Source organism: Haliotis asinina, chromosome 2, assembly GCF_037392515.1.
Source record: "Haliotis asinina isolate JCU_RB_2024 chromosome 2, JCU_Hal_asi_v2, whole genome shotgun sequence".
In the NCBI taxonomy this organism is placed as follows: domain Eukaryota; kingdom Metazoa; phylum Mollusca; class Gastropoda; order Lepetellida; family Haliotidae; genus Haliotis; species Haliotis asinina.
The window spans coordinates 15,846,303-15,858,617 of record NC_090281.1 but is presented as its reverse complement, the minus strand read 5'-3'; the positions used below and the strand labels follow the sequence as shown (position 1 = coordinate 15,858,617).

General features: G+C 40.5%; 1 protein-coding gene across 1 annotated transcript in view; it reads right to left on the bottom strand.

Moving 5' to 3' along the window:
* Nucleotides 1-5,686: 5,686 nt before the first annotated feature.
* Nucleotides 5,687-12,315, bottom strand: part of LOC137273308 (tudor domain-containing protein 5-like) — a 68,323-nt gene continuing 61,694 nt past the window's right edge. The window contains exons 16-22 of the mRNA XM_067805876.1: nucleotides 11,728-11,807; nucleotides 11,182-11,241; nucleotides 10,065-10,167; nucleotides 9,483-9,586; nucleotides 9,004-9,152; nucleotides 8,314-8,363; nucleotides 5,687-7,849 (exon numbers count right to left, since the gene is read on the bottom strand). Coding sequence (XP_067661977.1) covers nucleotides 7,136-7,849; nucleotides 8,314-8,363; nucleotides 9,004-9,152; nucleotides 9,483-9,586; nucleotides 10,065-10,167; nucleotides 11,182-11,241; nucleotides 11,728-11,807 — 1,260 coding nt within the window. The 3' untranslated portion in view covers nucleotides 5,687-7,135. The remainder of the gene's footprint in view (nucleotides 7,850-8,313; nucleotides 8,364-9,003; nucleotides 9,153-9,482; nucleotides 9,587-10,064; nucleotides 10,168-11,181; nucleotides 11,242-11,727; nucleotides 11,808-12,315) is intronic.

Sequence of the window (12,315 nt, the reverse complement as noted above, 5' to 3'; positions counted from 1 at the left end):
TGTCACCAGGGATAGGTAACAGTGCTAGAGGAATTCTACTTACTGTATTCCGCAGAGACACGATACTAATACATGTATGAACAATTACAACCCGTCTTATAAACACCTGCAAGTGAGCCTTATGGGTAATTTTAAAGAGCTGGAGACATGAGTCATTTCATAACCGAATACCAGATAGATATGGAAACACCTGCGACAGGTAGAAAGTGTGCGCTCGTATGCAAATGTATGACGTCACAAGTCATAATGGTCAAGTACCGATCCATTGTTCAATTGCACCAATGCAATTCATCCCCCCACCCTTCATTAACGTGAGAATAATGCGCAGGTAATGAACATCTATGTGGGATTCTTTGTGAAGGCGTCGCGAATAGCTGGAACATTGCGAAAACAGCATTCATCCATTCATGTCAGACGACATAATTTGGATATGAGGAATGTGGAACTGAATGGCTTCCAATGTACGCTAGGCTGGCATACAAACCTGACCCTGGATAGTTCTATAGACTAATCTAGGTCTAATCTCAGATGATTACTTATGAAAGGGAGTAGTACCCTGCCACCTGTACGTGACGTATTCACTGGCGGCATCAATACCGTCCCGTAACTCGCTCGATTCATTTTCTCTTTTCAAATTTAAATGGTCGTGTAGTATATTGCAAGTGAAATATATTCACTGTAGTCGTGTAGTTTGTTGGGAGTGAGTATGGCTTTACGCCATGTTAAAAATTAGAAATGGGCTTCCGGTGTGACGAGAGACCTTTGCCACAAGGCTACCCCATCGCCCAGTGTAGTATGTAAAATGTCATGGCGCAAATTACAAAATCTAGTTTGTCAGAGTATGTGTGTGAGTGTGTGCGTGCGTTCGCGCGTGCGTGCACCCTTGACCGCGACCTACTCAGGAGCTAAGTGGTGCTTCAGCCATTACGCTCTGCCAATAGCTAGAAAGATCAGCTTGAAGGGTAAATGATTAGAGATGACTTAAAAGGGTTTTCATGTGCCTGTGAAGGCATGTTACAACTCGCTCATCAGGGTGAACAGTTCATTTACCTTTTCCTGTGCAAAGATACTGAAGGCGTGTTACAACTCGCTTATCAAGGTGAACACTTCATTTACCTTTTCATTTGTGCTTTGGGCATCGGCCTCGTGCAAAGAAATGACGCATTTTAAGTTCACATTTATTATTATTATTATTTTAATCTACATATACATCTAGTAAATGTTTCGCTTGTCGCGCTTGTAACCAGTCATACCTCACAACTGAAGCTCTAACTCACTACACCAGGGCTTCCGATCCTTAAAGAGTTCGTAACGTTACGGCCTGTCATAACTATAGATTATCACAGGCCTACGAATGTCGTAGCTCTACGAAAGTTTTGTGTGTCGGGACTACATCTCATTTAAGGACCATCACACCCACCCAACTGTCGAGCACCATTCAGTCAGGCTCCACTCAAGAACGATGTTCAGTCAATGAGTGGACAGTTGCGAGGGGTGACTTCATTCCAAGGAAACATGAAGGCCAAAATCTGTTTCATTATCTTATCGAAATTGAAGCCATTGGATAGTTTGACAAAGAGATAGAGTCAAAACGTGCCATGTAATGTGTTTTTTGTACTCAAATTAATTAAACATAATAGAGGGAGTGAGTTTAAGTTTACGCACTTTTAGCAATATTCCAGCAATATCACCGTCCAGCAAAATAGACCTTGACGGGCAGCAGTCTTAGACAGGACCCTACTTATAACAAACATGATTCTGGATATACCAGCCGATGAACCATAATTGTAGAAGCTATAAATAAAAGTCACAAGGGATGTGGGTAAACATGAAGGTGATCTCCACTTTGAAAAAGCGCTCAGGGTCAAATGTAGGTAATTACACTCAGAACATACATCATTGGGAGGGTTTTCGGTTCCTTACTGTATTGAAATATGTTAATATATTGGAGAAAGCAGATCTTCTTAAAATGCATATGTGTTCTGAGAAGAATCGAAATGGAACATGAAGAGGAGAAAAACAGTGTATTCCCTGTAGGATTAGGTAACACCTCCGTCTCATCATGTTCTCATCACTAGTTTGGGAGACTGCTCAGAAAACCTCATGACCACAACGCCAAGAATATGTGTCAGGCATTTTAGTGGGCACGGGACTTACTGTAAACGTTTAAGAACACGCAAATCTTACTGTTTCAACCACGCTCAAGGAATTCCAGTACCAGAACTTGACAAACACTTTCGTCAGTTCTGTAAAACTGTCAAAATATCTTTAAGGCCTGTGCTGATTTTGAATGTGTGGAAGTATGCTGATTTGTGTTGTCCGACACACCCTTCCTCTTTTAAATAACATGGTAAGGAGAACTCTCACGGGTTTGCAAAGAAGGTTTCTCCTCTTCCAGTAACTCCTCCACCTGATCTGTGAAACTGTTGAACCTGTAGCAGAACATGACTCTGTCGTCTGGCTACTGTTTAAATAGCCTCTCATCCTGAAGGAGATGCAAAGTCTTGGACGAATGCATGGAAATCAAAGCCACGTGGAACCCTCCGCTCTCTACAGAGGAACAGCTTCAACAGAACAGGGCTAGGACAAGGTAGCAAGCTTTGGTTTAAAGTCTTCATCTTGCATATGCAAATTTTCCGAAGATGAAGGAGCAGAAGATGAAGAAGAGCACCAGGAGCATCTCAAGTCTTCAGAAAGTTTCCTTGCACTATCAGCACAAGTCATGCAGATATCCCACTATTGTGTTACGGTTAAGAATTTTGCCTTGACAAAAGGTGTAAGACGTCCACTGTGAACCAGCAAATCAGAACAAAGACAAGTCTAAAACATTCACATATTGTATTATTAAGCAAGGAGAGCAAGTTATACAAAGTCACAAGTCAATTTCACAATACCAATTTCAAACACAATACAAATGAGACAATATCTAAGGCAATGGATCACAAAATATATAGCAAACTCACCAAAGTCTTAGTGCGAGAGAGAAACAGTTATGCAGAATGTAACACAGTGAGCGGTCTGACGGCGGCTATGAAGATCAAGCGTTGACGGATTTGTTGACAATGATATATACTCAAGTGAATGTGTGTCCGTGTCCCAACACGGCAACTAGCCTTTATTTATGAGACAAAGTTCTGGAGCTACGGTGTTGGCGATGGCCGTAAGTGCTCGAAAGTTCATGAAGCTATGACGGAATATAGATATATAATCTTTATATGAAGCTATGACGGAATATATATATATGATATATATATAATTTTTGCATGAAGCTATGGCGGAATATATATATATATATTCCGCCATAGCTTCATATAAAAATTTTATATCTATATTCCGTCATAGCTTCATATAAAAATTATATATCTATATTCCGTCATAGCTTCCGGAATATAGATATATAATTTTTATATGAAGCTATGACGGAATATATATATATATATGATATATATATAATTTTTATATGAAGCTATGGCGGAATATATATATATATATATATATTCCGTCATAGCTTCATATAAAAATTTTATATCTATATTCCGTCATAGCTTCATATAAAAATTATGTATCTATATTCCGTCATAGCTTCTTGAACTTTCGAGCACTTACGGCCATCGCCAACACCGTAGCTCCAGAGCTGTATATGTGTTTATATGTTTTTCAAAGGCAGGTAACTCTACAGTACTACCTTAGAGGCGTGCCGCTTAAATAATTCTCTGTAGGAAATGTGACCCATAATTACTAACACTAAAACCTTATCGTGACCCTTCAGCAATCATAATTAATAACAACTAAACACACGGAAAATACACTCTCGTATCAATTGTAACACCCACTTTTACCACGGGTGAAACTAATATGGATGTGCTGACAAACCAAGAACCCTTTTTGTGGTCACCGTTGGTTGGTTGGTTGACTGGTTTGTTTTTTAAACACAATATTTCACCTAAATGGGGATGGTCAGTGAATAATTCAGTTTGGTCCACACAATCCAATGATCAACATGAGCATCAATCTACATAATTGGGATACAATGACGTGTCGAGCAAGTCAGTGAGCCTGACCACCTGACCCTGTTAGACATCTCTTACAAGAAGCATGGATTGCTGAAGACCAATCTTTATCCACACATTCATGGGCTGGTGATTGTTGGATCCCAACAAAATGAATAGTGGAAGAAGCAGCCAACATCAGCTCCTTGGAAGACTTGGCCATCCATGTTCCGATAAGCTAAGAGGTGATGCATGTTTTGTGAAATTGATTGAGCAAGTGATTTGGGGTGGTACTCCACTTTTAGCAACATTCCAGCAACATTCCAGCAACATCATGGCATGGGCTTCTGACATTGTACCCATGTTGATAGTGACGTCTAACACTGTGGCAATGTTAGGCTAGCAGTACAACATAATCAATCAAATCTGCAACAATACAAAAATGAAAAAAGTGAACAAGTGTTTGGCACTAATGTGGCAATGTCCCCTAGCGCTAAAGATTGTAATATCTATAATATATTCACTACTTGTTACTTTTTGGTCACACACAAGATGCATGATATGACCGGTATCTGCATGATCACCGAACGTAGGTTTGACAACGAAACTGAAGATATTGGTTGCAATGTTTTATGTGAGATCGCTTTAACATATGAACAAAGTGTCGTGGTCACATTGAAAATAAGAACATCACAAAAAGTAAGTGATGTCTTTGTAATCCCCGCATGTAGGCTGTCGCCGTATTTGAGGACACTGGGTAACAAAGTGCATGAGATATCGGAGTAACAAGAGCTTGAAAAGTGGTCAAAGAGTCCAGGTGAGCTTGGAGATAAGGTCAAGGCCACCAAAATCAACTGGTGTCTATGTAATCCCCCTATGTAGGCTGTCATCAAACTTGAAGACATTGGGTACAACAGTTCATGAGATACTGTGTTAAAAAGAGTTTGAAAGGTGGTCTGTCACAGAGTCCTTGAAAATAAGGTCAAGTTTACCAAAATCAGTTGGTGTCTGTGTAATCTTCCAATGTAGGCTATCATCAAATTTGAAAACATTGGCTACAACATTTCATGAGATATCACATTAACAAGGGTTTGAAAGATGATTGAAAAGTCATGGTGACCTTGAAAATAAAGTCAGGGTCACCCAAATCAGTGGTGTCTGCATAATTCCCCAATGTAGGCTGTCACCAAGTTTGAAGACATTGGGTACAACAGTTCATGAGATATCGCGTTGTCTTAATGACCTTGAAAATAAGTTCAAGGTATAATCAAGGTACGTATGTGAAGAAGGACGGATGGACAGATACCACCGTTGGGGGCCAATATCATGATTAATAACAACCAATCTTTAAAGTTACCAAGTCATACCCTTCTGCATGTTTTCACAAAATGACAGCCCATCACAACACTGGTTGTTGTAATCTGTTCAAAGTCTGATTTACCATGGGTTATTGCTTGTACAATACTCTGCAGTATTCCCGCTATATGGTCTATAAATAATTTGAGCCTGGACTAGGTAATCCAATGATAAAAAATGCAAGTGGGATATTATGACATGTCAACCAAGTCAGGAGGGCGCTTTGGATATCTGCTACAGTGTGTTTACCTCTTGATGTTTGTGGTACATAATTTGTTTTGTGAATAATGCACTCATTGCAATATGAAGACATGCAAAAGAAAGTGTGAAAAACACTTGTATCAGATAGTGTAAAAAATGGTTTATTGCCGATATACATACGTGGTAAACCTCCACTCTTTTTGAAACACGATAAACAAAATTTCACAACAAACATAAAATTGAACATACTAGACAGGTTGTAATCGCTGCTTATCTATAACAACACAGAAACAAAAGAAATGTTAATACTTATCAACCTCATCCTCAAGGTGTCATACAGTAATATTGAGAGGCTGACAAATCATCAACCAAATATGGTGAACTAATTTAAACAGAGGGAAGGGGTCAGGTACTAATTCAAAACAACATTTATGAAAAGAAATAATGACAAGGAACTTTATAGATAACTATTATAAATCTGATAAAAAAAATACATCAGAAAACTATGAAACCAACATGATGTGGCATTGTGACTAGGCACGATCATCCATTAATCACAGATGTTCTAGTCAAAGTTTCTAACCCATAGTTTTCACCTGTCCGTTTTCTGTAAAATGTGTTTCAAGTAAGGATCAAAGAAGGAGTATACCTGTCCCTAAGGAATAAAAAGACAACTGATGTAATGCTTGACAATGGTGTATACAATGTTCTCAACTCCAGCAGTGCATTACACATATTCAATCTCACTGGTTAACACCACTGACAATCAGAAAGGTGTATGAAAAGGAACCCATATAACGGTCAACCATATAAAGGTCATATTCCCTAAGTGGTATGTTTTCAAATTCAACATGTTTTGAACAGATTTTACTTTGACTAATAACGTCGATGGAAACTAACATCAGTTTCAAGTAATCTTATATTATATGCTCTAGATGTTGTTTGATTAGCTTGGACACCCTGAATACTGAATCAAGGTGGATACAGGTACAGAATTCAATTAAGAAACCTCGATAAAAGTGGGTTTAAAAATGCTGCAGAACATGTGATATTATTACAAATCAAGAACTGCAGTGTTATCTTCACCAAGCCTCCAACTGGTGAACCCCACCTTGAACCTGCACAGTAAAACTACTGACTATCACATCTGACCAGACAATACTAATCTTAATGCCTCAAACCTTGCACAATGCAAAGTGTTGATGTTTACATGGTAAATATATGTATTGCATGTGTGACCTGAAGAGTGTGAAAAGAGTCAAGTCTGTCAAGAAGGAAAATTCGACATTCCAACACTTCAGCACTACTTTCTTGTTCCCCATGTTAAAATCGTCCAAACGAGACAGAAGAGTCTGTCGGGCAGCCATGATGGACATTCTAGCACTTGAGCAACTACTTTCTTGTCTCTGGTTCCAGGTGCCAGTGTTGTTAGAGGTAGTAAAATTGTCCAAAAAGATCTAAGAGTCTCTCAGGATATCCCAGCTGCTGGACCTGGCTCTGTGGCTTTTCTCTGTTGTTGATGGTTCACATAATCCACCTACAGTAAGACTGTCAAAAAGACAAGTCTCTCATAAATCCAAATCAATATGTCACTGGTTTCCAGTGCCAGTGTTGCCCCTTATATTAAGATTGTCCAGTAGAGGTAAAAGCTCTGGAAGGAGAGTCATGCTCTGAGGATTACTCTGCCCAGAAGGTATACTGGACATTCCCAGCAGATTCTGCAGATTGCTCATGTTAGACATGTTTGGCATTCCCGAAAGATCCCCCATGGTGGCTTGGGGAACAGAGAGTCGAGGGTCACCTTGCACCTGCTGTCCTGCAGTCATGAGAGCTTGAACATTGGGCATGGACGTAAGATTCTGGAGGCCAGGCATTCCCATGGGTGATACACCAGGGTTCATATTGGGAGATCCAACGTTCATGCTGGAGAGGCAAGAATTCACATTTTGTCTTCCTGTATTCATAACACCAACATTTGGCAGACCACCATTCATCAGGTTTTGTAAACCTGGAAGGAGGGATGTGTTCTGTCCTCGTCCGAGAGATGGCATCTGCATCAAGTTATTTGACATCATGGGAAACATCATACTCATCAGGGTGGGGTCCAGGGCCTGTGTGCTGGCTTGTGTTGCCATTACTGATTGGAGGAGCTGCTGTTGATGCATCATGTTACCAGTATTTTGATTGGCGGCTGCTTGATTTGATAGGCTTGTATCTGTTGATGGTGTGGTGCTGATAGTCTTTGGAGGTGAGACTGGGTTGACAATAAGTGGAGCAACACGGTTTGTTTTGATATTCTTTTCCTGAGGAATAGAAAGTGAAAAGAAGTGAGGAAATATAGGAAAGCTCATACAGATACATTGGTATTAAACCTTTAAATCTTTATCTTTCCAGCGATCCAAAAAATCAACATAGATACTTTTAAAACATTACAAGTGCGTGACTTGTAACACTGCCCAAAACAATATTCCAATTCTGTAAGAGCAAGCTGGCTTCAAAGGGGAAAATAATCTGTCATGCAGATCACTAATGTTTCCAACTCTGATGAAACTACTGGGTTCTGATGAACCTAGAAACATATGGGCCAGGACTCAGCACACCATCAAAGACTTCTAGTTTGCCCAAAGGGAAGCAACTCTGCACCGACATGATAAAATCTACCGAGGAAACACAAAAATGTTGGTGATAGAAATTATGTTGACCTGGTAATAAACAGAGAGATCACATCTTCAGGAAGGGATTGCTTAGAATCTGCTGCACTACTTACAGGAGACATGGCCATGTGTGATTCAGATCTGCATCCCTTGTCAAATGTTTCTGTAATAACATTGAAGAAATAGATCCATAACAAGCTTTAGGTTCATGCAAATAACATTTTGAGTGTATCCACCAGTTGTCTGTACATCCACACCCATCTATGGCATGTACATCCATACCCATCTACGGCATGTACATCCACACCCATCTACGGCATGTACATCCACACCCATCTACTGCATGTACATCCACACCAATCTACTACATGAATATTCACAGCCACCTGAAGCATGTACATCCTCGGCCATCTACATCCACATCCACCTATTGCGTGTACATCTACACCCATCTGCTGCACGTACATCCAGTCCCTGACCACACCCACCTACTGGGTGTACATCCAGTGCCTGACCACACCTACCTCCACATGTACATCCAGTCCCTGACCACACTCACCTCTGCATGTACATCCACACTCTGACCACACCCACCTCTGCATGTACATCCATCCCCATTCTGGTCTCCACCTCCTCCATCAGCTCCTTGGTCTTACTGATCTGCATTTCAACCTCGTGCTGCTGACCATACCCACTTACTGCATGTATATCCATACCCTGAACACACCTACCGACTGCATGTACATCAACAACCTGACCACACCCACCTACGGCATGTACATCCAGTCTGTGAGCACCCCTACCTATGGCATGTACATCCAGCCCTAGTGTGGCCTCCACCTCCTCCATCAACTCTTTGGTTTTACTGATCTGCATCTCCACTTCATGCAGCTGGTTCACATACTCCGATTCGCTCCCTGTCACGGACAGCAGGCTCTGAAGGATTCGTTTCCTGCAGAAAAGTAAAATATTCATAATGAGCATTGTCTGTGCAAGGGAGAAAGGTTTATGAAACATTCAGCTATGTTCCCACAATATCACAGAAAGGTACACCAGAAATGGGCTTAACACACTTGATTACTGAGGGGAATCCGACCTGGGCATTCTGTTAATGCTATAACCACTGGATTACACCTCTACACACATCAGTGTATCCAAGACTCACGTCCGGGACATTAAAGGCTGAGTCAGCTTCAGTTCATCCACTATGAACCTGGGCCCTTGACGGCAGCTTTCACCACAAAGCCAGCCCACCATCCACATAAGTGTATCCAAGACTCACCTCTTGAACTGAAGAGCCTGCAAAGTCAGCTTCAGCTCATCCACCCCAAGCTGCGTCTCCTCCAACTCACGCTGGATGTCAGCCTCCATGTCTGCATCATCCCCCTGAAGACAACAGGTCACTCTTATTCAGTAGGGTCTCAATCAAAACCAAATGATTTAATCATGTTAGGTTGAACAACATTTAAGTGGTGGATAGAATTGATTTGAATTTATGAAGTGGACACATGGCAAACCAAGGCTACAAACACTGGCTTGGGATGTTTGACAATATCTTCTAAAAGAGGAAGCCTTCCTTAAAACATCAAAAGTCTTAAACCCTAAGTACAAAAAGCTAGAATTGTGAATGTAGTTCACCACAGAAATCTGTCTAAAGATTCATTAATGACTGGATATAGATGCCAATTTGTATGTGACAGAAGAAGCAGTGTTAAGCTAGACAAGCAGTGGTGAGAGTTGGTAAGGTCAATGTGGTGGTTAATGGGTCATGGTTACAAGCCACTGAAATGAAATGAACTAAACTGGTGAGAATGTGTAACCTTGTCCCCTCCACCAACCTTCTGCTTGTGTTCCCAACACTAACCTGCCAGTAAAGATCATTGGGGTCAAAATCTCGGATGATCTCTTCCACTCGTGTTTTGATTCTTGTATTTGGATGAGAGAAGGCATCCAAGATGTCTGGCAATCTGCACATGAAACAATAGATGTTATTACAGGTGAAACTGATACTTACCAAATAACAGACATTATTACAGGTGAGACTGATACTTGTCAAACAATAGGTGTTACTCCAGGTGAGATTGAGACTGATAACAAACAATCGATGTTGCATCCATTTGTAACGTTGAGAGCACAGGATATGACATTTTATCTCAAGACTTAAAATATTTCAAATTGAAATTTACACCAAACTACTGCCAATGTATTGTAAGTTACAAAAGTCATTCTTCACTGTTTGATTCGATGTATGTCCAAGGATGATTCGTGTCTATTCGTGGGACAACTGGTGGTATGTACATCTGTCTGTTGTTTAATGCCACACTCAGCAATATTCCATCTAAATGTCTGTAAATAATCAAGTCTGGACCAGACAATTAAGTGATCAACAGCATCAGCATTGATCCACACAACTGGGATATGTGTCAACCAAGTCTGTGAGTATGACCACCTGATCCCGTTAGTCGTCTGTTATGACAAGCTTGGATTACTAAAGACTAAGTCTTACACACTAAACGTTATGTTACTTTACTGTCCTATACAGACAATGGGTGAGTAAATTTAGTTCTACGCCACACTCAGCAATATTCAAGCTACATGGCAACGGTCTGTAAGTAATTGAGTCTGGACCAGACAATCCAATGATCAACAACACGATCATTGATCTGCGCAATCTGGGAACCAATGACATGTGTCAACCAAGTCAGCGAGTCAGAACACCCAATCCTGTTATTCGCCTCTTACGACAAACATAGTCGCCTTTTATGGCAAGCATAAGTTGCTGAAGGCCTATTCTACCCCGGACCTTCACGGGTCTTTACTGACAGACTTAATAATATACCTTTATTAGAATGACTTGTTTCCATCATAATACAGCTGAAATATTTCCAGTGTGATTCTTAATCCAATCACACATCTAGAGGCAATGAAATACAAGTGACCATCTCTTACAAAGGGCAGTAACTCTTGCAGACATATCTTACCCTCTCAGTGCATAGATGGTGATGTAGGTCTTGTGCTCACTCATTGATTTCACTCCATAGCTGCAAAAGTTTTTCTATTTTTGTAAACACCACACACAAAAGGATATTAATCCTTTGAAAATAATTCAGTCTCATCAAACTGAGCTGTTGATAATGTACCCAACAATCTCTGTCATTGAAATATCATGGCACATAACCAGACAAGTAATGAGTGAGTCTGTGTGTTTAGTTTTACAACGCTTTTAGCAATATTCCAGCAATATCAGTGCAAGGGGCACCAGAAATGGACTGCACACACTGTACCCATGTGGGAAATGGAACCCAGGCATTCAGCATGACAAGCGAATGCTTTAACCACAAGGCTACCTCATAGATAGCCCATCCTTACAATCTAATCTATTTGGTTGCCTCTGACTGTCTATTCTGACCTGGTATGTCAAGTAAACCAATGATTGATAATATGAGCAATAATCATCATACAAGGAAAGCAGATCCAGAAATTCATCAAGTCTGACAATCAAATGGCGATGTAATCTGTGAACTTACAACACCAGGTCCTGGAATAGATGTGGGTAGTCGGACTGGCTGAGGACTTGTTTCTTCACAAGCAAATGTTTCGTCTGCAGCTGGAATGAAGGAAGAAATGAGACTTAGAGAGGAGTGAGTGAGAGAGAGAGAGCTACATGATTTCTAGACTACTTAACGTCATACAAGCTGAATTATGGTGAGGGTCTCAGACTAAACTTGTTTTGTGTTTTAGAAGTACACCTCTTTGCAGTTGGAATCGACACAAGACAACACTGACAAGAATTACTGATTCACACTGTGCTTCTGTATACATTAAAAAAAACCAAAAAAACATCCTGAAGTCCTTGACAGGCACACATAATTACCTTGTATTCTCTGATTAGGTTAAGCAAAAATTTAATGAAGCCATTTGGTCTATTCTCAGTAGGGAGTAAGTGAGTATGGTTTTACACCCAAATTTGCAATATTCTAACAATATCATGGCAAGGGACACCAGAAATGGGCTTCTCTTAATGTTTCCGCACGGGGAAATGAATCCGGGTTGTCATCATGAAAAGCAAACGCTCTAACCAGTAGGCTACCAAACCGCCCCCTTTTCTTGGTAAA